The sequence below is a fragment of the Coturnix japonica genome, chromosome 31 (assembly GCF_054131305.1).
Source record: "Coturnix japonica strain WE chromosome 31, WE-NBRP24, whole genome shotgun sequence".
NCBI classification, from domain to species: domain Eukaryota; kingdom Metazoa; phylum Chordata; class Aves; order Galliformes; family Phasianidae; genus Coturnix; species Coturnix japonica.
In genome coordinates, this window is record NC_140693.1 from 3,925,341 (window position 1) to 3,951,378 (window position 26,038).

Sequence of the window (26,038 nt, forward strand, 5' to 3'; positions counted from 1 at the left end):
CTGGGTTTGGATTTTATTGTGGTTAAGGGTTTATTTATTTTTGTCTTGCCTCCCCTGTATAGGAACAGTATCTCTGGGACTGATTGCTATTTACCCATTGTGCAGTAATAACTGTACTTGTTCAGGATGGCCTGGCTTGCTTTTTTCACGTGACTGGTGTACTTAGCAGAACTCTGGCAGAGAGAAGAGCATGAATACACATTTGTGTATTAAATCAAATGTATTGAATATACATTTGTGTATACTTAATTTTTGGATCTTTTTAAAGAATTTTCTTTGGAGAAAAGATGGTGCCAATTCCTCTGTGTGGAAGAAAGATGCTTTCCCTCACTTGTGTGAATTCAGCTTTAAATTAATAAACTTAGAAAAATAAGCCAAATACATTTAGGGGGAATTCTAATATCCATGAATGTTAATATACTGTTTGAAGTGTTCCAGTCTGGAGTAAACATTTCAGAGTATATTCTAACCATCCCCCAACCCTTCTGTTTGTGTTTTGTAAAGAGATGAAATTACTTTCGCAATGACCTGTATTTGATATGCAAGAAATAAGGTAATCCCAATGAGTTTATTTGCTCTGATTTCTTGCTCTCTATTTTGTTGAATTACTGCCAACCATACAAATACTGTTGGTTTTTCTCTTTTACTTGGACTACTGGATTGTTTTGAATGTTCATTTTTGGTCTGTTTCATTCCCATCATGCATCTTTCGTAGGTGTCCAACCTTTTGGCTTGCCTGGGCCATGCTGAGTGAAGCGCAACTGTCTTGGACTGCATAAAAATATATTTTATAGATAATTAACAAAACTTTTATTTTTATTAAATATTTCCTCTTTTTATTAAAACATAAAAAGAGGAACATGCACGGTTCAGTTCCATAGATCCTGAATTGTAAGATCAAATTCTCATTCCAAGTTGCTTCTCTAGTTTCCAGACTTTAGAAGAGTTGTAGCCTTATATTCTTCTGTATTACATCCTTTCTGGAGTAAAGTAGTATCTTCCACCTAACTTTCAAATGGCAAATCAAGCCTGACTATCAAATTATGCAGCTCTTCCATTGCTCCCTGATCCAACAGCATCATCAGTGTCTGCTGCATTTTTATATTACTGAATGAGAATTAATCCTTCTCATCAGCTCATGCTTGACACTGCCATCTTCTTTCTCACCTCTTCATTCAAATACTACATAGAATAATCTATGTAATTTTCTTTCATTCTCATACATGTGCTTCTCTCTGCTTTAGAGATGCTCTCTGCTGATGTTCCCCACTGGCAGCAGCGGAAGAGCCAAGGCTGTCTGTGAAAAGAACCAATACTTCCTTCTTGCTGCTCTGGAAGTTTTGAAGCCAAGATTCTTTCCCAGCCTGCTGTAAAGAACATGAAAAGAGCCCTTTGATGCCTGGGTGCCAGGGAGGGTCAAGGCTCCGTGTGGTGATACTTAAGGAGAAAGCAATGAGGCTGTAGGAGGGGAGGAGGTGGTCGCTGCCTCTGTTCATGGAGGTAGTTCTTCCAGGAAGGTGTTCTGTTGCTCACAGCGTGTTCCTGCAGGGATCAAGATGACTGTATTGATTTTGTTTGCTTCTGAATCTCATGAAGCATCGGACTGACTGCAGCGAGGAAGTGGGATGATGAATGGAGAGTGCTGGAGTTTGGATCCTGGCTGCTTGTTTGGTGATGAGGTTGGCTGCCAGGTTTGGTGCTCTGAAAGGATCTGACCCTCCTCATCCTCAGACCAGAAGGGATGATTTGGCTGGGGCCGTCCCACAAGAGATACGGAAGCAAACCAGTGTCAGCTTTGGTGTGTCTGAAACTGCTGCTGACTGCAGGGCAAAGGTCCTGCTCTCCTCCAGAACCTGTAGCTTGTGGCTTTGAGCAGTTCTTCTAAGTTTATGGAGTGGTTTTGTGGCTTTTGTTAAGTGGATCAGAGCAGTCACTGGTGAAAACGTCCCTTGTTTGGGCTGGCAATTACAGGGTGATGATCCTGTTGGTTTCACATCTCTTCCTTTAAATTCAGCTGCTTTTCTCATCTTTCATTCTTGGTCTTCCCAACTTCACCGCCCACCCCAGTCTGTCACCACACATCAGTGCTGTGCAGTCCCCACCTCTGGTGATGTTCACTTCCTTCCCCTCAGCTTGTGGGGTTTCACTTGGAGCCCGAAGGCCCTTGTGTGGCTCTGGAGCTTTCTGTACCCTGTGTGAACAGCAGCTGGCTGCAGCCAAAGGCCCTCAGACTGCAGCTGAAGCAGAGCCCAGTTGATTCCTGCACAGCCTGGGTCCAACCCACCTGCCAAACACAGAACCATGCTGCTGTGTGAGAGCCTCCAGGCCGGAGAGAAGGATCCCAGCATTAGTCCCCCCGCTTGGCAAACCTAAACCAGCCCTAAGCTCATAACCATGGGTTCCTGATGCTGGCCATGCTAATTGCTTGCTGTCACATCCACACTCTTTGCAAGTCTGCCAAGCTCAGTGATTGTTAATGATAGAATTCCTGAGCTGGAGGGTCCCTGCGAGGACCACTGAGTCCAGCTCTTGGCTGCACGCTTCAATGGCTCCAGGTGGGGATGGCAAAAAGCTGCTTGAGTTCCTGAAAAGATCAGAGCAAAGGGCTCTGCTGCATCTGTCTGCGACTCAAACACCACCATTGTGTTATTCATAGTAATAATTCCTACAAATATAGTTGGAATTTGCAGCGAGCAAAGCGCAGCTCACCTCAGGAACAGAATCAAAGGCTGGCACAGTCTGGAGCACACACCTCTGCCTGTTTTGCTGTTGCCCGGGCAGATTGCAGCTTGATGACATCCAACAGCAAAGCAGTTCTCCTTCAGCAGGTATCTTCTGAACTCACAAGCACCTCTGCACTGCAGAGCAGCCCTGTGTTTAACAAGGCTGTCCATCATTCACACTGGTTTCAGATCTGACATTCCTCTCCTAGCACCCAGGACCAATGCTTAGTCACTTCCCCGTGAGGAGGAATGACTTAGCATTAGGTAGTAAATGAGAACAGGATTCTTTCCTATGTTGCTCCCTTATAAGCTCAATAACCACATGCTGCACGTGGGTAACAAGAGCCAAACAGGAGCCATTCCATCCCAGACTACACCTGCAGATGTCTCCACAAGGTCCGTCTGAAGAGTCTCACAGCTGAAGGTCCTGGGACTGCTCTTCCTCTCTCCAGACACACGGTAGCTGAGGAAAGCTCCCTATTAGCTGAAGAGACCAATTTCAGGACCTTCACTGACTGGAGGAGCCACTGTGGGACACAGGTGTCCCCTCCCACTCACCCTCTCTCCACAGCCGACCATGGTGCAGCTCTTGAAAAGATGACGGAGCTGTCTAGATCAAACCCTAGCACTGACTACATAAACAAATACATGGACTAGCTGCATGAAGAGCAAGCAGCAGACATTGCAACAGCAGGTCAAATGCAACCTCAAAGATTTACTAACGAAGAGTCAAAATGCTACATTTCCATGGGAAGCCTAAAACGGATCAACTCAGGTGTGACAGTGGCTCCCAAGGCGGTTCTGCTCCACACATTGCTGGTGCACTTGCTAAGACACCTCATCTTTGTCTTTGGACACTGGGAAAAGGGGAAAACATTTTGCTACTGGTATGTCATTCTTGGGGACGGGAAAGAAAGTGAGTGTGGGACTTGGGTCACATCACTGCAGCCTATGGAGAGCCCCTGGGGTGTGTAGCTGCCCTGCAGCACCGCACTGCCGCTCCACTGCTCCAACAACACCTACAGCAGCTGTGCACATAAAGATGGCAGACTACAGGGAGTGCCATGCAGGTGCTGCAGGGCTTCATCCCCTAAGCCCACAGTATCAGCAGTGCCCAGCTGGCTTTGCTGCACAGCCTTATCACCTGAGACTCTGAAGACTTGGGGGAAAAGCTCAGCAGCTGCGCAGCTGCCGAGGTTCCATGTCATGCCCCAGCCTGCACACAGCCCGGCTCTCCCTGCTCTGCTCTCCCAGTGTTTCCCGCAGCCCCTGTGCTGTGACCAACACGAGCGGGGCTCGGGCCCAACGCCTGCTCACATCCCCAGCAGGCAGAAATAGCACATGACAGAAACCCAGCCTACCTGCAACCCCCAGCAGCAGTTCAATCCTTCATTTCTACACTTGTGCTTCGTAACACCAAACCAATAACGACAGGACGAGCATCTCTTTGAGTCATTTTATAAAAGTATTTGACTTACAGAGATACTGTTACAGTTTCCTGAGTACTGGAAATTACAATACAAGGAAATTTCCACAATTAACTTCATACAGTATTTTACCATCCAGTGCTGCTGATCCCTGTTCATGTCCTTGTTCAATAGAGCAATACACAAACAGTGATGCTGGAAGAAAATGAAGACACCACAAGAATCAGGGGCTGGAGATACCAACAGAACCAAGAGCTGAATTCACAGACAGAGCACAGCATGTCAGAATGATGCAAACAAGACAACTTTAACAGGCTTTTCTTTTTCAAGTTTTTTTTTTCTTTTTCTGGAATAGAAACACATTAAAATATCAGCTCCCGCTGCTTGATCAGATGAAGACATGACGCATTTACTGTGCAGCTTCATATAGGAACACCTGAGCTACCTGGAGCAATAAGGCTTTGTTAATTCGTCCATCAGCAGCTCAGCATCTCATTCAGTTTTTCATGTCATTTTCATAAGGCAATCAACGAAACAGAAGTTACTTTCATGTTTGAGAACTGGGATTAGTTGGCAGCTACATACGAGTATGTATTTGTTATGCAGTATGAATTCACACAGACCAGGTTGCTCAAGCAGTGCTGGGAGCAGTAAAGTCATTCATCTCAGCTGGAAGTCCAATATTACCTGGGGTAGCAGATGCTGTGGGGTTATCCACAGCATCCACGGGATGTTTCCTCCACATCCCCATAAAGAACAGCAAAGTGCACCAATGGTTCATAGGAACAACATTTTATTTCTATAGAACATGATGTAGAAAAACCAACAGACTTGTTGGCTTACAAAGCAAAACGTGTAAGTAAACATTATTTCAGACTTCAAGAACGTCGCCAATTGAACACACTGGCAGGTTTACTTTCCTGTTTGGCCAAATGCAGCATTTCACAGACTGCTTTTCCCAGCTGACTCTTAGTTTGCGGTACATTAAAGTAAGTTCTGGTGCTTGGGATATCCAGCCCACTTTCCCCATCCAATACAGCAGGAAAGACACAAACACGCCACTTAAATTAAAGAAAGAAAACATGGAGTAAGTGGAATCCGAGACTGCAAAAATATATACAAGCATCTGCCTTTTTCCTGAACTAAACATTTCAACCATAAAAATATTCAACAGCTGTACCCTATAGAACTAGGGCTAAGGCTATTTCAATTAGAACTGCTTTGTGTTTTATAAATACAGGGCTGAAAGCCTTTTGGGTGATATTTATACATCCACGGCATGTCTAGGTTCCCTACGTGAATCATAAATCATTATGCAGAACACAAACTAGTTGTCTTAGCTTAATCTTGCATTATCCTGTTTAATTTCACCTCTCCTGTAAATATGTTAGATAACTAGATTTCACTGTCAGAATTAACATAAACAGAATATTCATAAGGCTTTTTTCTTCTCCTTCTGAGCTGTATACGGTAAAATACCCATCCAGTGCTTTGGAATAGGCAGATCTTCCTCCTAGTAAAACTGTGAAGCAAGGATAGCTTTCACCGCCAGCGAGAAGGTTTCTGAAAGTGCTTGATAGAAATCCAGAGTTTACATGGATAAAACCTCAGGATAACATCCATTTACTTACACGCAACTATTGTTAAATAATCCAAGTCAAGTCTACTTTACTATGAAGTGTGCAACAAGCAGAAAAAGCGAAGAAGAACATCACGCTGAGTTCACATTCTTCAAGGTGCAAATCCCAGCTATTCCTGCCCAAAACCTTCTGTTTCTTCAGTTGCAAATAACAGCTTTTCCTTCAGCTGCTCATAATTCTTATAGGCTGGAAGGTCCAAGCGATTGAAACTGAAAACAAAGAGAAACCTTAAGTATTGAACAACAGTTTAAACCACCAAATATCCATTAAGAACACAGGCATATGAACTGTCCTGTTGAGAAGGAAAACTGCATTTGTACCCTCTAAAACACCTGTATCTTGACATGCACTTGTCTATGAAAGTGAGAGTTAAAGCACAACAAGCACCTGAGCAGCGATAACTTTCCATAACTGGCAATGTATTTAGTAACAAGTCTCACCTAATCTCTCTTCTGTATCTGAAACTTAAAATCTGAGCATCTTCACAAAGCACCAGCGTAACTGAGAAACTGAGCAGAAGCTACATTTTCTCCAGCCAAGAGGGAGCATGAGCGTGGCTATTTATTTTCATTGCCAAGATCGAGTGTGGTGATAATGAAAGATCAATCCCAAACTCTTTAAAAAAAGGACAACCTTAAGTACTAAAAGTAGCTTTACGTTTTTAGTGGTGTGCAGATCCATGGCATTTACAATGGAATCAGCTCCACAACAAAACTGCTTTTCAGAAGTTCAGCTATTACTCAGCAGAGCTTACTGCCATAGCCCAGTGCTTTGCTTTCACACAGTCTCAGACACTTCCATATCACACCCACTTCCTAAAATCTCAAAGTAGATTTCCATCCATAAGAACAGACCCACAGCAGAGTTTGATCCTTCATACTTACCAGGTGTGACTTCCAGGTAACCAGTTTTCCTTCCCAACTTTCTCAATGCAAAATTTTTGGGGTCTGTTGCTCCCTGTACAAAAATCAAACAATGAATTCTTAGGTCTAACTGCCCGTGTATACCAGTAGGTAATACATGACAACAGCGCGTGAAAACAAGACTATAACTACTTGCAGAGCACAAAGACATTTGTCTCTCACTACATCCCTCTGAAGAAATCCACGTAGTGAAATGCATAAATATGAAGCGGTTTTCAAAGAAACTCAACCACTGAATCACATCGTTGGTTTGGTACTGGAAGGAATCTCTGGAGTTTATCTAGTCCTGCCACTCTGATCAACCAAGGATACCCAGAGCAGGCTGCCCTGCCAGGACCACATCCAAACCATGGATCAAGTCACTGATGCAAGGCGTGTTCACATTCCATCCATCCCTTTTTCTATCACAGCTCTACCAATATGCAAGACTCAGATTCCATATAAATTCATTAAAAAATACCCTTAAACACACAGCTTGGTCCTTATTAAGAAAAAAGGAAATAACATGAGCATAAAATGCATTAAAGAGGGCTCGTTACCCGTGAGGTGAGCAAATCCTCCTACTGGTAATCTGCACGTTCCAGTAACAAACTGTAGAAATCTCATTCTCTTCTCATTATCTATTTATTTCCCAAACTGAAAAATAATAATTAACATTGATGTCAAGTTTAATATTGAAATGTTCACTTCCCCATCCCCCATGGGGCAGCTGGATTAGCAGTTATCATTTACATTTACATGCTACTTATCTGTTGAGTAATTCTGACTGTTGCTCATTAAGCTGTTGCTGTGTTCTTGTGTGGAAAAAAGAAGTCTACAAACCTGCCAGAACCACAATATCTGTCTGCAGGTTCTGCTATCATGCCGGAAGATGGTATTGCCTCTGCCAGTCATTCAGATCAATTTCTTGAATTCCACACAGGAGCACCTTTAGGGAAGAAAAATTTCATAAACATGGAAACTACAAGCTACTACTTTGCTTCTACAGCAAGACTATTGTACTGAAATACTACTGTACTTCAAAGCACCCACAATCACAGAACGCTTGGTTTTAATATTAAACTCTTAAACTTCCACAGCAAATAATAACATCCGTGGCAACAAAGAAGATACACCAGTCATGAAAACGAATGCATTTAGACATATAAACCATACTTTCTCATTGCCGAACCGTACCATTCTGTGCTAGAAATACGATGTTCTGCTGCAGAGTATAATTTGGAGAGACCAAAAGCAGCTATAACCTGGTCCACTCTGTAATTTGACCATCCGCTGATATTTGGTTCTTATCTCCCTTGCTTTCCAGTCACTCACTCTTTAGGCACACGCAAATCACATTGTCAAGGACTACAAAAACACTGTCAGCCAAAAAATTTATGCTGGCAGAATCTTAACGTTAGAAATGTGTCTAAGTTGGTTGCAAAGAAGAAAATGAAGAACAACACAGTAACCAAATACTACCTGATACATAAGGCTTCTCTCACACATCCTGAAAGCAGAACCACTAGCCTTAATGAACTCTGCTCTTCAGACTCTGACTGAAATTCAAGTATTACGTGTAGCAGCCTGGATCTGGCAATAGTCAAAGAATCCTTTACCTCCAGCTCCTTAGCATCAAAGGACCGCAGATACTGCTGGGGCAGAATTTCATTGAAGCCTTCAAAAGAAGCTTGTGTCTGTTCCTCAGCGCCTCAGGAAAGTCTCCATTCTGCTACCAGCCTGGAAAAGACACAGAAGGATCATTTAAAATGGGCTACGCTAACCCAAGTTCATCTTTGTTAGTTTGTTTCGAAATGAACCGTAAGCTGTGTTAAGAAAAATGATGGAAAGTTCTGGGGATAGAGCAGTGTGTAACTGTATTCAAATTGTGTTCCCAACCTTCACCCTGCACAAACAATTTTAAGTTAAAACCCTATGTTTCCAACCACTCAACTATGGAAAGCATTTTAGGCTCCAACAGGAGGCAGCATCTACTCACTGTTGATATTAATGAGAGCACAGGATTCCCTTGCTAGCCGGAGGAAGAAAAAAATGCAGAGCTGTATTCATCTAATATGTTCCATATTTGTTTCTGTTAATCACGAAACTTTGCTCTGTGGTAGAAACTCCACTCTCCATTAAGAAAAGGGAAAAAAGCAGGCAGGAGACCCAAAGAACCTTAACCCAGGGAGAAGCAGATATTATGCTGAATTCAAGCCTAACCTGTCAGGAGAACTGGAATCAAAAGCAGAGATGAAACTCTGGGGAATGCAACACAGGACACAGAGTGTGACAAAAGAACATTGCTTAAGCTGCAATCTGAGCCCTCCCCGGCTTCCTCAAAACAAGAAGAGAACGATCTTCTGCAGGTACTCCCTCCTCTCTATCCCAATGAGTATTTGGCACAACTGCCAATGCCAATACGTTCCTTCTGCAAATGTCGCCGTTTCTGTGAAACCTTTCCAGATGACTCGTGACTAAAGCAATTTCTACTCCCTCATTCCTCAAACCCTTCCCACACAAAAGCCTTCACAGATCAGATGGTAAGAAAGAGGGAATTCTACGGCCACAGCAATAAAGCGCGCAGAAAGCCCATCTGTTGCAGACAGAGGAGTGAGCCGTACTTAACCAACACTGCCTCAGCGCACGCTTACAGTAAGGCACACCTACCTTGCGCTGGCCACGCACGAAGCTCATGACGCAGCTCCAGACTGCTCTCCTGAGGCCCAGCTTCATTTCACGGCCACTCACGCTCTGCTGCTGGACATTCTGCAACGGAAAAGCCACCGGATGCAAATCCCATCCCTCACAGATGGCATCAGACCTCCGCTCTCATGGCAGTCACCACCGCCCTGCCCTGGGCAGCGCTTCCACTGCCCTTGCTCCTGCCACAAGACACCAACGTCTGCTTCTAACGCGGCTCCACCATGGGATCCTCTATGCAATAGAAAAGCACACGGAGGCTGCCAGCCACTGCAACACGTGCGCTGTGAAACCCCTGGCACTGCTGAGTCCCAAGAGAAGATGAGAAAAGCGTTTGCCTGCCATGGACGGGCTGCAGCGGGATTGAATCCTGCCTTCGAATCGGGACACCCCCAGGGAGAGCCTCCTGGGGACCCAAAGACTTAAATGGAGGCAAGGTAACACTTTGCTATAGAAAGGGAAAGGGGAACTTCACAGAAACCAAGACAAAGGGTAACTGCAGATAGTTTACACATAAAAGTGCAGGGATAGGGGGAATTACAGACACTTAGTCAAAATAAAACCAGAGAAGAGGGCACTAAAGATAAGAAGAAATTGTCCGGAGACCTCTGACAAGAAGAAGGATTAGATACCCCCGGGCAAGATGATGCTGACATGGGAGAACGATAACAGCAGATAACACCAAGAAGAAAACAGAAGAAGAATTTCACCCGAAAACAACAGCAAGGGTCGCGGGGAATTGGGTCAGAGGGAATGAGGGAATGGGGTCATAGGGAATGTAATGAATATGTAATCAAACTGAGGAGGAGACTATTGATTATGTATTAGCTTAACCTATATCTGTAACACACTTTTCTCCTTACGCTGTGCATGTTTGGAGGAGCTATCCCCCTTGCACCCGGCGCTGCGCAACGCTGGAATAAACATACCTGCTTTATAACCAATCTCTGCATTATAGAGTTTGATTCCGCAAGTCATCTTCCTGCCGCACAGCCCAGCACGGCCGGAGCCGCACCACACGATCCGGGCCGGGGCTGGCTCAGGCTCTGCCTCCAGGCTTTTGGGGCCGGCCGGGTGACTCCGCAGCACAGCAAGACCATGGAGCCGCCCGGGAGCCGCCTCTGGGTGCCGGCAGCGCCGCGAGCTCCTCCCCCGACAGCCCCTCCGTGCCCCCGCACCGAGGCCCGACCCCGTTCACAGCACAGAGCCCGCTCCTCCCGGCCCCGCTCATGGCCGCCATGGCCCGGAAGTGCTCTCCGCCGCCTGCAGGAAGCACTTCCTGTCACTGGCACTGTCACGTGGCTCAGGCCGGGCTGGGGCCTGTTGGGGGGGGTGGCTGCTGGACAAGGACCCAAAATTCACGTCTCGTTCCATGTCTTTCCTCTCGCTTTCCCTCCTTTACATTCCCATTCCCTTCCTTCCTTCCTCGCCCTCGTCCCCTTCCCTTCACCACCTCCCTGTGTCCATTCCAGTGCCTGGCCACCCGTTCTGACCAGTAATACCTCGTAGTGTCCAGCCTGAATCTCCCCTGTCGCAGCTTGAAGCCATTCCCTCTGGTCCTATCATTAATGACGAGAGAAGAGGCCGAGCCCCAGCTCACTACAGCCTCCCTTCAGGAAGTTATAGAGAGCAATGAGGTCTCCCCTGAGCCTCCTCTTCTCCAGGCTGAACAATCCCAGCTCCCTCAGCCGCTCCTCATACGGCCTGTGCTCCAGACCCCTCACCAGCTTTGTTGCCCTCCTCTGAACACGTTCCAGGGCCTCCATGTCTTCCTTGCAGTGAGGGGCCCAAAACTGAACACAGCACCCGAGCTGCGGCCTCATCAGTGCTGACAACAGGGGGACAATCACCTCTCTGCTCCTGCTGGCAACACTGTTTCTGATGCAGGCCAGGATGCAGTTGGCCTTCTTATTATACAGCAAAGGAATCTCCTGAAAAGGAAACCAGAATATCTGGCAACATGAAACAAAGTTCGGATTCATAAAAGACTGGCAGCAAGGCCTGAATCTCTTGTGTAATCTGCTCTTGATTTATCACATTAGCACTAGGTGGAATGCAGAAGCTTCCTGAGATGTGATAATCAAAACCTAGTCCAATGCCTTATAAAAAGCCTTTAAGAGATTACTCCTCCTTGTCTGTTTAAAATAAACTTAGGTAATACAAAAGGTTGGAAAATTTTTGGACAACTCCCCAGGGCCGGGCTTTGGAAGGCCGTATTGACGAGAGTCAATCAAGCTCCGGCTGCAGGCGTATATGTGTGTGCCAGTTCTTTAACACAGTAGGAATCACAACTTGCTGCATGATCAACATTCTACATATGCTACTCCTGAACCCCAGTTACTTCCAGCGGTGTTAAATTACCCCTGATCTCAAAGCAGAACAAAACAACAAAATGCCACACCAATACTGAATACATAAAAACAAACAACTCCTTGGGCCTCAACGGGAGGCTGATGCACAGGCCACGGCTGCCAGCGTGCAGCTGGGCTTCCCAGGGCAAACAGCAACACACGGTGCATCAGAAGCTGAAGGAGCCCTCAGGGAAGAGAGGCCAACTCAAGGGGCTGAGCACGGGACACCCTTCTTCCTGCCGGGCTGCTTCCCCTCCTCTGGTTTCTTTCTGTCGGACCTCAGAGAGTAAGGAGATGCTCACAGCCTGTCACCAGCACTTACGGGTTGGCTGAAAGGCCACAGGTTAGGAAGACAGACAAGGAAACGTAGGAAAACGTTCACAGTGTCAAGGGAGAGACGTGAAGCTGACCGCTTCATCACCCTGCGATTGCCAGCCCGAGCGAGGGACGTTCTGACCAGCTACTGAAAGAGGCAGCACCAGGTTTAGAAAGTTCGCTTCAAGTTTATTGCGTACAAAAGGACTCGGCTTCTATTTATTACCCCACCCACACCCCAAAATGAAACCCCAGTGCCCAGGATTTCCGCTTAGCAATCAGTCACTCAGCCTCCAGTCAGACCCAAGGAGAAGCCTGACCATGGGGCTACGTCACCTCCTCCCTCTCCAGTCCCAGCCAGCCCTATTCCAGCCTAACCCTACACCAGGCCTGGACCTCGAGACACACCCTGAAGGAACACAGCATCTCCAGCTCTTGCCATACACCAAGTCCTGCCTATGTGAAGCCCTCTTTGCTTCTAACACAGCACAAGCCCTTCCTGTCCAGTTCACTTCCATCATCTCCACCGTCCATGACAGGGAAAGCACGGCTCTGCCGGTAAACTGGACTGTTCAGTAAGCTGCCTTTGGTGCCACCTCCGAGGAAGAACTGCAGGTGGTTCTGCTGTCCTTTGTAGCTTCTTGCTCAGGCCATCATCCTTGCTTTCTGCTTTCCTTCTCAGCTTTCTTCCTCAGCTGAGCAGCACTTGCCTTGCCTCGGCTTTCTTCATTCTTTCCCAAGTCTCAGACCACAAACTCTCCGAGTCCTACAAGAATCAATTCAGAAATTCTCAGGGAACCTTCTCAGCTAACAACTGGTTGGCGGCTCGCTTTGGGAGCTCAAGTCACCCTCCTGGGCACACTGGGCTGCCAGAACTGGGAACCGCCTTCCTGACAGTCGGGCACACAAGAATCTCCACCCCTGTCTCGTTCCCCAAATCCCACACAAACCAGAGCCTAAAGCCCTTTCCTGCAAGGTGGTCCCTGCCCGGGCAGGTGGACCCTCTGCCTGGCAGCTCATAGGGCGCAGCAGCAGCCACAGGATAAGACGAGCTGGCACCTCCAGGCTGCTGGCAACAGTTACAGATGGTTCCCTCCCAGCTGGTTGCCCGTGCCTTTCTCCCAGCCCATGAGAGCACCACTTACTGCCTTTGGGGACTTGGAAACTGGCAGCATGATGGCCAGCACAGAGAAGCTGCAAAACGGCTCCGTAGAAGAGTCCGTGGTGTAGCATGTTCTTCATTAGCATGGGCTCAGGGATCTCAGGTGGCCAGAAATGCAGTTCAGCAGCCATAGCGCAGACAGCCTGCTGCTCTACTGCTCTCACGGAGGCTGCCTGCTGTGAGGGGGGAAAAAGAGGCATCATTACTCTCAGGCACTGTGATGGAGTTACTTCCTGCTAGAAACATTTCCAGGCTGACTTAGAGAAGTGCTCTGAAGCTTGGTCACCTTGGGCTACCGACCCAAGAACAAAGAGGGACATCAAACTTGCATTTCAGTTGCCCTTTAGCGCCCGCCTCGGAGAAGAGCCCTCAGCCTTCAGTATTGCTGCACTTACAGGTGAGGGGAAGAGAAGCAAGAGAGGACGGGTGGGTGTCAAAGAAGGGAAAATTTACCAGGCAAGAATAAACCTATCCCTGAGCTCCATCACACACATGTGAATACTGCCTTACTAATAAGAACAATAACATCATTCACACAGCTAAATTTACTCACATTCACGTACCTGGTTGTGGACATGTTCGAGGCCTCGCTGCTGCTGTGCTGTTCAACACCGGCCACAGCAATAAAGCGCGCAGAAAGCCCATCTGTTGCAGACAGAGGAATGAGCCGTGCTTAACCAACACTGCTTCAGCGCACGCTTACAGTAAGGCACACCTACCTTGCGCTGGCCATGCAGGAAGTTCATGACGCAGCTCCAGACTGCTCTCCTGAGGCCCAGCTTCATTTCACAGCCACTCACACTCTGCTGCTGGACATTCTGCAATGGAAAAGCCACCGGATGCAAATCCCATCCCTCACAGATGGCATCAGACCTCTGCTCTCATGGCAGTCGCATTCACAGCTCCGGGGGAGAAAGCAGACATGTGCTTACCGAGCGAGCGCTGTTTGCTGCCAGCTGCTGGTAGGAACCCACGCCCAACCCTACAGTACCAACAGTAACTTATGCCTAACTCTACTATGGGAACAACAATCTACTCCTAACACTACAGCAAGAACAGGAACCTACTCCGAACAGGAAAACAACAACTCCTAACACTAAACCTACTCCTAAGCCTACTCCTAACAGTAAAACATGAACAAAAACCTATTCCTAACTCGAAAACATGAACAACAACCTACACCTAACTCTAAAACTAAACTTAACTAGAAAAACAACAAGAAAAGTGGGTAAAGATGGGACTGGGGGCCCACAGGACATGGCTGCAGAAGAAGCCCGAAGGAGGAGCAGATGTTACAAAAAATGCCACCCAGCTAATGCTGGGGGCAGGGGCCGAGCAGCGGGTAAGGAGCTCAGCGCCTGGACCAGCAACGGTGGAGCTGCAATGGTGCCAACGCGGGGCCTGGCACAGTGGTGTGGTGCCAGGCCAGCTATGCCGCGGGCGGATCCACCTCCATGGGCTCCTCTGGAGGAGGATCCACCTCCATGGGCTCCACATGGTTGCTCGTCACCAGGCTGGTGCAGGCGCGATGGAACTGGGCTCTCTTACCCCTCCTCTGCCTGGTGGTCATGGCGGGCCCCCTCCTCCTTCTCAGTCCTAGGGCCCCCAGCTCCATCCTCCCGCATGAAACAGGGGAAACTTCCACCCTCGCCCTCTTTGCAGCTGACATGGCTGTTAACTGCCACAACTGTCAGAGGCGACTGCGTTGTGCACGGCAGCGGTGACCAAGGTGACGTGGTGAGGGTTCTAAAATGGCGGCCGCACTGCTGGCACTGGTGTTCCACATAGGATGAGGAGGGGGCTGGTAATAGCAGGACAAGGGGAAACTGATTTAAGTTGAAAGAGGGAAGATTTAGGTTGGATATTAGGGGGAAAGGTTGTTTACTAGGAGAGTGGTTAGGCCCTGGAACAGGCTGCCCAGGGAGGTTGTGGGTGCCCCGTCCTTGGAGGTGTTCAGGGCCAGGCTGGACAGGGCCCTGGGCAACCTGATCTAGTAAAGGTGTATGTTTGGTAGCCCTGCCAGGCAGGGGGGTTGGTTCTTCATGATCCTTGAGGTCCCTTCCAACCTGGGTCATTCTGTGACTCTGTGATACTGGTGTGTGGCTGCTTGTCCCAGCGCGCTGACCTTTTGTCTTCAGGTTCACCAACAAGACTGTAACTGATTTATGGAGGAGGCAAGTGATGGGTGCTACTGTGTGACAATCAACATCACTTTGTGGACATTTGAAAGCACCTTCCTCCAGAGCTGTTCACCTCCAGAAGAGGGTGCTCAGAAGTGTTTACTGGCAGAAGATCTGGCTCCAGCTTGGTATGGGAAAACTGGGGAATGATACCATCGTGTCCTGTGAAGAACAGGAAGCAGGTGGGCGTCCCTGCTCCCTCTTGTCTGCTGGCAAGGTCCAGAAGATGAGATCCCAGAGCCAGAAGCTGCCATTCCAAGGAGAGCTGACTCAACCATTTTGGATTTGAGCTGTCACACCAAGGAGAGCTGACTGAACCACGTTGGACTTATTTGTAAGTTTATGCTATCATTGGAAACTGTTGCCGTGGTCACAGTCATCGTTAGCGGAACAACAACTCCTGATGACCCACCACTACTGAAGATCAATGACTGAACTACAAAACACGCCAGATCCATGGTGGTGACTCTCTCTACCTCTTGCTTCCTATGAAGACTCCTTGATTCTATTTCCTATATTTTCTATTGCACGCCTTCCCTTCCTAATCACCCTAAATCGTAATAGCGTCCATCCTCCAACATTTGAACCATGCCCAGGCATACATGTATGGACCTCCTCTCCTTCCTATAAATTGGAGCAGGACAGAGACCCGCAAGGATTGTCAGCTCCCAAGTCATACAACTATTGCACACAACACAGATTACTTCATCTGTTGGCCCCGCTGTCTCTGCATACCACCAAGCGAGGGCCTGCAGTGCCCAGGCGACACGATGTGCCTGGCAGTGCAAAGCCAGCCCACGTGTGTGCAGATGGCAAGGAGCGTGTGGCACTGTGCACCGACAGCCCTTGCCTGCCCAGGACTGCGTGTGGAGGGCGTTCCCCACTGCAGCCCTGCCCAACAGTCAGTAGGGGTGTGCGCCCATGATGGCAGTAATGAACAAACTGCTGCTTCACAAAGATCTTGGCCTGATTAGAAATCTTTGAGTAGTGCTGTTATAGCAGACAGAATGTGATAAGCGCAAGTAGTCTCCTGTACTTCACATCCTTGCTACTTTGTTCTGGGTGTTGTCACTGAGCAGCGTCTAACACAAGTTCTGCCCTGGTCAGCTGGCTGCCTTAGCTTGAGCCCTGATGGCAATGCCATGACGTGATGTTAGTATTGCTGTTTTCTCCTCGTCAGAATACTCTGTCTTTTGAAGGAAGCAGCTTCTTGGTTATTTTGTTTTGTTGTTGAATTTTATTGAATTAATTTACAATATCTATATTCCGTATAGTTATAGATGTTTTGAATATGATCATGTGTGGTGCTGAGATTTTTTATAGAAAAGCTATAGTCAGTTCAGAAGGTGGAATAAGGATGTTAAAGAAAGAACCCCCTGTTGTGTTGACCAGTGATGATGCTCCCACCCCCTGACCAATGGTGGAGAGGAGCATGAAGAGAGAGGTGGTGCTGGGGGGATCTTGGGGCTGCTGGGCCTGTCATACTTCTCCCAGGCAGAGGTTTTACAGATGTTGCATGATGCCCCCAAGCTGACCCTGTTGGGGGGGGGGGGCACTCCCACATCCTGAAGGATGGTGGAGAGGAGCGGGAGGGCAGAGTTGGTGCTGTGGGGGGCTGGGAGCTGTGGGGCCTGGTATGCTTTCCCCTGGCTGTAGTTTTCTGGGTGTCGGATGATGCCCTCAAACTGACACCCTGCGGGGGCTGCTCCAACCTCCTGAAGGATGGTGGAGGGAAGTGGGAGGTTGGTGACAGTTCCTGGGAGGTGCAGGGGACTGCTGGGCCAGTTGGCTTCCCCCAGGCAATGGTCGTCCGTCTGTTGGATGATGTCCCCAGGTCTATACTCTGCTGTGGTCTCTTCCATCCCCTAATGGATGGTGGAGGGGAGGGTGAGGGCAGAGATGGTGCTGGGGGCTGACGGGCCTCTCAAGCTTCCCCCAGGCGGTGGCTGCCCCCAGGTGATGCTCTGAGGGAGCCACTGCCAACCCCTGAAGGATGGTGGTGGGGGACAGGAGGGTGGTGTTGATGCCTGGGGGCAGCTGGGCCTGCCACTCATCTGCCAGGGTGCTGCTGTTTGGGTGCCAGCCGATGACTGCAAGCTTCCAAACCAGGTGGGTCCCTCCTGTCCCCTGAAAGAGGTGTTGATGCCCAGGGTGGATAGGGGCTGCTGGGCCTGATGTACTTCCCAGGGGCCACGGAGCCTGGGCTGGTGGGCTACAGGGGCCGCAGTGGGGGCAGTTGAGCCCGACAGCCGTCAGGCCTGGCAGGGGCCGCTCTGGTGGTGCTCTGCGGCTGCTGGGCTGGTCGTTGTTGGTGCCCTGTCTTTCTGTCCACCGCCTTGAGGCAAGGAAGCTGTTCGTTGAGGTGAGCAAGCCATCTTTCCAAGTACCACTTCCTGCAGGCAGTATTCTCGTCTGCAGCAGCTGCAGCAAGGCGCCTGCAGAGAAAGAAACATGCTGAGGGCACAGGAGAACCCCCTGCTCTCCTTCCTCACAGTGCATGGTAGAGCCACCCTCAGCTCCCGGCCTGTCTGAGGCCCAGCAGTAAGAACATGCAGCAGGAATGGCTCAGCCAGTTAAAACATCTGACAGCATCAATCTCAGACAGTGTTAGGCAACAACTAACTGGCTTCTCTATGCTGCTTTACCTAGAAATGCCTCCTGGCTCACAGGAGCCCTATAGTAAAGAGGGGGGCAGGATGGGGTTGGGGGTGAACAAGAACTCACTGGTTTATCTGCCTCCGTTGCTTGATAAGACGATAGCATGAAAACATTGCCATCGGCGTGGTAACGAAGATAACCGCACCGAATCCCAGGCAGTACTTCCTGATAAAATTATCTACTGCGGCATTTGCATGTTCCTCACCATCCGCACCTGGAAAAACAATGTGGATCTGTTTCACCAGCTGCTGCTTTGAGTGACATGGACAAGAACAACCACAGGAAGGATCCCGCTCCGGGCTGCTGTTGTGCCTGGTGGCTCAGGGGAAGCACAGCAAGCTCTGGAATGCGGGGTCTGTGCACAGGAGGTACTATGGAGGGTCCTGTTTCCTCTCCTTATCTACTGAATGTGGTTCTGGTGGCCTAGTTCCCAAAAGGACAAAGTTCCTAAGTCCCTGGGAACTGGCTGCAGTGGGAGGGGAGCAACCTCTAACCACAAAGCCACTATGAGCGGCCCTTACCTGGAGTGACAGTTGCTGTCTGCATGGCCTCTTTTACTCTCAGAGGGACAGTCAATGTGCGAACTCTGCCGTTTTGAAATGTAAGCCAGCGCATAGGTGCTCCACCTGTCTCTTTAGAAAGGAGGTAAGAGAGTGGGACTGTAAGTAACTGCTTCTCATCAGGAAGATGGTACAGTTTCTCCACATGTATTTCTAGAAATTCAGCTTCACAAGTCTTTCAGGGAACAGACGGAAATACACCTACCACGTGCTTTGTCTTCCTTGATTTTCATTAGCAGAGAGGGCAGTGTCTGCAAATATTTTCCTCTTTCCAGGGCCTCTTTCTGTTTCTCAGGACCTAAACAGAAAGCATTAAGATAACTTTCAGACAAACAAGGTATTAAACTGAATGGTCTTTTCAGTGCAGCCAGTAACGACAACAGCCACCCCTGGGATGCCTGTGGGGTTCCAGCACAACTAAGGATTTAGCACGGCCTTCCCTGGAGGCACTTCTGCAACCAAAGAATGAGAACTTTTCACCACACACTACAACTTACATAAACGCATAACAGCATCACTGAATGGGACCAGGGCATTGTGCGAGGGCAGGGCACACACACAGGTGTGCATTCTCACTCACACCTGCAGACATGCCTGGCTGACATTAGGACTGTGAGCTGGCATCTCTCAAAGGAACTAAAATCTCATGACGTACCCATTCGAATCGCTGGGGCTTCTGTCCTGGAGCTCAGCTGGGAATCTGGATGCCATTCAACTCCACTAGGAGCTGTCAACAAACACAGACAGAGCAGCTCTTGTCAGACACCTGTTTAGACTGGAATGACAGCACTGCTCCACAGCACTCTCCTCTCCCTGCCACACAGAAGCATCTGGCAAATAGTTGTTGGGTGCCTGCAGTGGCACCGTGACAGTCCAAAAAGGAACCGTGTGCAGAACTGCCTGGAGAAGGGAAGGGGGTGGAAGAGGAAGGGCAAGATCTAAAGGCCCTTTCCTGTGGGATTGCCCTGAGGCTCACAGGCTGGATTGTGCTGAGGCTTTGGCAAGGCACTACTTATAGGCACAGCATCGATGAGAAACATCTCCTGGTGTTGATGCCTGGGGGCAGCCGGGCCTGCCACTCATGTGCCAGGGTGCTGCTGTTTGGGTGCCATGGTATGCTGTAATTCCTCTCTTCCTTAGGGACGTGCAGTGACTGGAAGGGGCTCAGGTGATGACATGGCACTCAGACCTGGGTCAAAAGTTGCAAAGCTGCAGAGAGGCCAGGTGGGCAGTTGGCTGGCACTCAGCAGCTTTCCAGATACTCTCTCCAGGCCATGTAAAACAATCTTCAGAGAAGGCATAGAAGAACATTTGGCCCCTCAAGATTTTCTTAGTGGGGAGATCTCTGATGTACGGAGACAAAGTCAACGGGATGCTGGGAGCATGCAGCACCCAAGGAACAGTGACTACCCAAGCTTCTCATGGAGAAGAAATCACCAGGCAGTGAAAAGATGAACCCCCCCCTGAACTTCCACAGCCAAATATGAGCAAAGATCATGAGATGAAGACTGGTGACTTACCTCTGGCATCCACCCCAGGCTCACGGACATGACTTTGCTTTGGAAAAGCATCAAAGGGGCCTGCAGGCACAAGAGTGATCAGACACAGGTGAGGAGAGCTTCCACTGCGCACTGGGGTCTGCTTTGTTTTTTTTTCCTGCAGTGACCTGTGAGGACTGGCTGCAGGTCTGGGAATGACATGGCCCAAACAGCAAAGGAATAGGAGCAAAGACTGGCAAGGGCCGCCTTCCCACTGAAATGTTACAATTCTCCACGTAAAAAAATACTAATAACTGATCTGTGTACGACCTTCAAAGCACAAAGAGACCTGAAAGAACTTTGGAGGTCCTTACGTACCCCAATAAGCTATTACAGCACTAATTTTTTGACTTCCAAGGAAACAGACACTCACAACTTACCTCGGAGTTTCCCCTGAGGCACAAAAGCAGTCTCCATCCAGTCGTCTGGAGGAGTACCAATGTCATCATCTAGAATAAAGAGCAGAAGAGGGATGTTCCCATTGCATGCTGTGATCTTCCTCTCCCTTAGTGGCAGGGAAGGAGCCTGGTAACGGGATGGGAGACTCAGGCCGTGATTGCCAAAGCTATAGAGGGGCCAGGGTGACCTGGAGCCTGGCACTCGGCAGCTTTACAAATGCTCCCTCCTTGCCATGTGCAGCACCCGTCCAGGACTGCGTGGAAGAGCATACAAAGAAAAGGTGCCTGAACCCATCTGGGCTACAGCTGGGGGTCTCTGTTGGGAACCGGGATTTTTCTATGGGGAGCATCAGGCAGCTGGAGCAGAAATGCTCATGCTTTTCCCAGCACACATCTTCCGAGTTCTCCCCTAGTACACCCCCAGGATGAAGAGCATGCTCCAGCCATCCAGCGGCAGAGCCGTGGGAGCACAGGGCTTCCTCATGCCCTTGCCCAGCTCCTATGGTGCTGCCTGTCCCCCCTGTCCAGTACTCTCCCCTTCCCCCATCGAAGGCAGCCCTAGGGCAATACGGCACAGAGCCACTGGAACCAGAACCTGGGCTTCTCACCCTCAGTTCCACTTATTTTTTACCCCATCTCTAGCCTCCCACCTGCTCCTGCTGCTCGCCACGGAGCAGCACAAGTCTCCTGACAACACATGGCTATCAGTAGGAGGAAGGCAAGGCAGGTGGGGGCCGAGGCCCCCAGAACTCGTGCCATGCTGCTACCACCAACGCTACAGCCACAACGAGTGCTGCTACTGGGGCACAGAACTCCTAGGGCACGCAGCTGGGCATTGTGACCTCATTGTGACAAGGCAGCTATGCGGCAAGACATAGTGACCTCACATCCCCAGGCTGCAGGCTGGGCCTCCTCACGGGCTGCTCCTCCTGTGCAGCAGGGCTGCATAGAGTGGGTGCTTGTGGCACCCCTTAGTGGGTGAGTGCCAGGCTGCTGCGGAAGAATTACTGGGAGCGTGTCCCGCTGGGCAGATCTGTTCCACCCCAAGGACCAGGCTCCCCCTGGGCTTGCTATGGACGCTGTCCCTGTGGCTGAGGCTTCCCAGTCATGTAGAGCAGCAGGAGACCATGGCAGATATTTTCACATTTACATTGTGAAAATATAGAATTGTGGAATGGTTTGGGTGGGAAGGGACATTAAAGACCCAGAGACGCTGTCAAAAGATAAAGAAAATCGATTCAGTGTTGTTTTTACTGCTTCATGCAAATCAAAAGATTGCGTTTTGTCTTTTAATGCCCAAAAAAGCCATTTCTTCAGTGACATTATATTTGTTGTCACAGACTCTAACAAAAATGCAAACTGAGCTTTATCTGTAGCATCAATACTTTAGTATTTCATATCTTGAATTTGACAGTTCCCTCCCAGCCAGTTGCCCGTGCCTTTCTCTCAGCCCATGAGAGCACCACTTACTGCCTCTGGGGACTTGGAAACTGGCAGCATGATGGCCAGCACACACACAAACTGCAAAACGGCTCCATAGAAGAGTCCATGGCGCAGCACATTCTCCATTAGCATGGGCTCAGGGATCTCAGGTGGCCAGAAATGCAGTTCAGCAGCCATAGCGAAGACAGCTGCTGCTCCACTGCTCTCACAGAGGCTGCCTGATGTGAGGGGGGAAAAAGAGGCATCGTTACTCTCAGGCACTGCGATGGGGTTAATATTAAACTCTCAAACTTTCACAGCAAATAATAACATCCGCTCACAAAGAAAATGTGGAGAGGCCACACAAGAGAAAAACCAGTCATTAAAATCTTTGTATTTAGACATTCAAACTAACAATGTACTTTGTCTTTACCTAACCGTACCATTCTGTGCTAGAAATACGATATTTTGCTGTAGAGCATAACTTGGAGAGACCAAAAGCAGCTAAAACCTGCTCCACTGTGTAATTTGGCCATCTGCTGATATTTGGTTCTTATCTCCCTTGCTTTCCAGTCACTCACTCTTTAGACACAAGCAAATCACATTGTCAAGGACTACAAAAACACTGTTAGCCAAAAAATTTATGCTGGCAGAATCTTAACGTTAGAAACGTGTAAATTGGTTGCAAAGAAGAAAGTGAAGAACAACAGAGTAACCAAATACTAACTGATACATAAGGCTTCTCTCACACATCCTGAAAGCAGAACCACCAGCCTTAATGAACTCTGCTCTTCAGACACTGACTGAAATTCAAGTATTACGTGTAGCAGCCTGGATCTGGCAATAGTCAAAGAATCTTTTACCTCCAGCTCCTTAGCATCAAAGGACCGCAGATACTGCTGGGGCAGAATTTCATTGAAGCCGTCAAAAGAAGCTTGTGTCTGTTCCTCAGCGCCTCAGGAAAGTCTCCATTCTGCTACCAGCCTGGAAAAGACACAGAAGGATCATTTAAAACGGGCTACGCTAACCCAAGTTCATCTTTGTTAGTTTGTTTTGAAATGAACCGTAAACTGTGTTAAGAAAAATGCTGGAAAGTTCTGGGGATAGAGCAGTGTGTAACTGTATTCTAATTGTGTTCCCAACCTTAACCCTGCACAAACAATTTTAAGTTAAAACCCTATGTTTCCAACCACTCAACTATGGAAAGCATTTTAGGCTCCAACAGGAGGCAACATCTCTGTTGATATTAATGAGAGCACAGGAGTCCCTTGCTAGCTTCTAACGCGGCTCCACCATGGGATCCTGTATGCAATAGAAAAACACACGGAGGCTGCCAGCCACTGCAACACGCGCGCTGTGAAACCCCTGGCACTGCTGAGTCCCAAGAGCAGATGAGAAAAGCGTTTGCCTGCCATGGACGGGCTGCGGCGGGATTGAATCCTGCCTTCGAATCGGGACACCCCCAGGGAGAGCCTCCTGGGGACCCAAAGACTTACGGCAGCGCCAACACAGCAGGCAGAAACGCGACGTGCTCCTGACTGCCCGCACTGTTCAAAGCTCCCTCCCTCTCCCTCTCCCTCCCTCCGCCCTATGAAGGCAGCCCTTCAAAGCAACCAACACTTGAAAAAAAACTTAGACTCAGTTAACCTGGACAGTGTTACCCAGGGTTGTGAGAACAGCTTAATGATATCTGAGAACCGGTCAACTCGTGAGCCTGAGACCTGGGATCCTCCATCCTAGGGTGGAACTTTACTGGAGCATGTGGATGCCACAGCAACAAAAGGGCTGTGTATAATAGACTGAGAGTTTGCTGAGTTTCTTGGTTTACAGAAAGCACAAATAACTCAGAAATTACAGCTGGACTTTGAACCTTAAGGACTGCCAAGAAAGAAGCCATCTGCTAAACCCCTGAGCTGCAAACTGTCAAGGAACTCCATACGTTCCCAGGAATGACAGGAGGGTGCTGACCATGGATACACAGCTACGGACTGATGGTAAACCTCAAACAGCTTGAAGTGAGTAAGGGATGGCCAGGGTGCCTGAGGGCAGTGGCTGCACTAGTGCTCAATATTCAAGAAGCCCATAAATCTACACTGGGCCAAAGGATACCAGTTTTAATATCTCATACAGTGTTTACCGTATTGGTGACAAAAAGGGGGACATTGGTTCATTGGTTCTCACCCCAAAGATTCCTGAAATACCAGGCCATCCTGGTAGAGTAGGGTGATGTAGAAATAATTGTGACTAATACTGTCAACCCAGTATCTTTCCTTAGTGGAACTCCCGGAGAACCAGGATTACACGACTGCTTTGAAACAACTGAAGCTGCACATTCCAGCCGGTCAGTCGAACTTGAAGGACGAACCCTTAGAAGATGCAGAAGACGCCTGGTTTACCAGCAGCCGCAGTTTTATGAGACAAGGAGACTGTAAGGCAGGACATGCAGTAACTGCTACTGACCAGGTGACCGAAGCACAACCACCAGCTGTGGGGACTTCCCCTCGGAAGACTGAAATAACTGCCTTGACAAGAGCTTTAATCATATGGACAGATGCTAAATATGTGCCACATGCTCACAGTACCATCTGAAAAGAGCAAGGATTGCTCACACACAAGGAAAACAGCCTGATGTAAATCTATCAATGGCTATTATATGTTGTAAAGGACATCAGAAATGTAACACTGTACAGGAAACAGAAAATAAGCTGATAGATCAGATGGCAGAACGGGCAGTTGAAGAGGGCTTCAATTCCAGACGGTAAACTTAAAATCTCTGAAGCCAAGTCAAAACCTGTAAAATACTCTAAAGAGGACAGGAGTCCAATTAATGATTTAGAAAGGAAGAGAGCAAGCTGACAGATGGGTGCATGCCCAAATGGACACATTGTTATGCCCTTTAGTATCTTACGGAAACTGGTTATAAGGGAAGATAAGAGAATATATTGGGCAAACCAACACTACAAAGTACAGTCCCAGTGCCAGGAACAGGGCACAAGTGGGCCTCACGGGAAAGGGCCTTCCAGGGCAACAGTGGCAAACTGATTTCACAGAACTCCCAAGAAAAGGGGGGGTATCTCTGTATGAAAATTTCTGTAACCTTAGAAACAATTGAGGATGCTGCTGCAGGTGCCTGATGGACAATCCAAGAGGAGGTATCCTGTTTATCCAAAGTTGCATGGCAACATGGAGTAGGCAGGGATAACACCGATTGGGGAATAGTTTTCTCTGAACCTTGGGATAAACTTACTAGTTGCCAAATTTAGGATGACTAAAACAGTTTTTCTTAGTCTGCATCACCTTGCTACTCTTGGTGTGTTTTACTTGTGTTGTTATAAGATGCTTTTTGTGTCTGTGCCAGGATACCAGAAGGGAATATGGGGTTTGGAAGAGACATGAGCTGAGACAAAAGGTAGAGAGTGGAGCCTATTTTGAGACCCATTAAGAATCTAGCAGGTAAAAGCCTGCTAGATTAATGAAAAGGGGGGAATTGAAGAGTGAGCAAAGCCTCAAAATGGTGCTAAGGTAACACTTTGCTATAGAAAGGGAAAGGGGAACTTCACAGAAACCAAGACAAAGGGTAACTGTACATTTAAAAGTGCAGGGATAGGGGGAATTACAGACACTTAGTCAAAAGAAAACCTGAGAAGAGGGCAATAAAGATAAGAAGAAACTGTCCAGAGACCTCTGACAAGAAGAAGGATTAGATACCCCCGGGCAAGACGATGCTTACGTGGGAGAATGGTACCAGCAGATAACACCAAGAAGACAACAGAAGAAGAATTTCACCCCAAAACAACAGCAAGGCTCGCGGGGAATGGGGTCAGGGGGAATGAGGGAATGGGGTTGCGGGGAACGGGGCCATAGGGAATGTAATGAATATGTAATCAAACTGAGGAGGAGACTATTGATTATGTATTAGTTAACCTATATCTGTAACACACTTTTCTCCTTACGCTGTGCAGGTTTGGAGGAGCTATCCCCCTTGCACCCGGCGCTGCGCAACGCTGGAATAAACATACCTGCTTTATAACCCATCTCTGGATTATAGAGTTTGATTCC

At 48.4% G+C, this 26,038-nt stretch overlaps 1 protein-coding gene, 1 long non-coding RNA gene and 1 pseudogene across 10 annotated transcripts; all 3 read right to left on the bottom strand.

The window, feature by feature from the left end:
* Positions 1 to 4,926: 4,926 nt before the first annotated feature.
* Positions 4,927 to 26,038, bottom strand: LOC146755650 (uncharacterized). 9 transcript variants are annotated; one of them, XR_014937982.1, is made up of 8 exons: positions 25,999 to 26,038; positions 9,363 to 9,461; positions 8,312 to 8,432; positions 7,536 to 7,641; positions 7,253 to 7,349; positions 6,675 to 6,747; positions 5,782 to 5,999; positions 4,927 to 5,211 (listed from the first exon to the last, which is right to left on the bottom strand). It is a non-coding gene; the product is annotated as an uncharacterized LOC146755650 (long non-coding RNA). The 9 variants fall into 9 exon arrangements; XR_014937983.1 differs by lacking the exon at positions 25,999 to 26,038 and adding an exon at positions 22,843 to 23,003; XR_014937980.1 differs by lacking the exon at positions 25,999 to 26,038 and adding an exon at positions 10,898 to 12,078 and having other exon boundaries at positions 9,363 to 9,627.
* On the bottom strand, positions 12,295 to 22,177 carry LOC146755651 (protein MANBAL-like; annotated as a pseudogene).
* Positions 16,204 to 18,828, bottom strand: LOC146755652 (uncharacterized). The gene is made up of 3 exons (XM_085525382.1): positions 18,583 to 18,828; positions 18,128 to 18,275; positions 16,204 to 17,838 (listed from the first exon to the last, which is right to left on the bottom strand). The coding sequence occupies exons 1-3, from the start codon at positions 18,674 to 18,676 to the stop codon at positions 17,616 to 17,618; spliced, it is 465 nt and encodes a 154-aa protein (XP_085381508.1). The 5' UTR covers positions 18,677 to 18,828; the 3' UTR covers positions 16,204 to 17,615.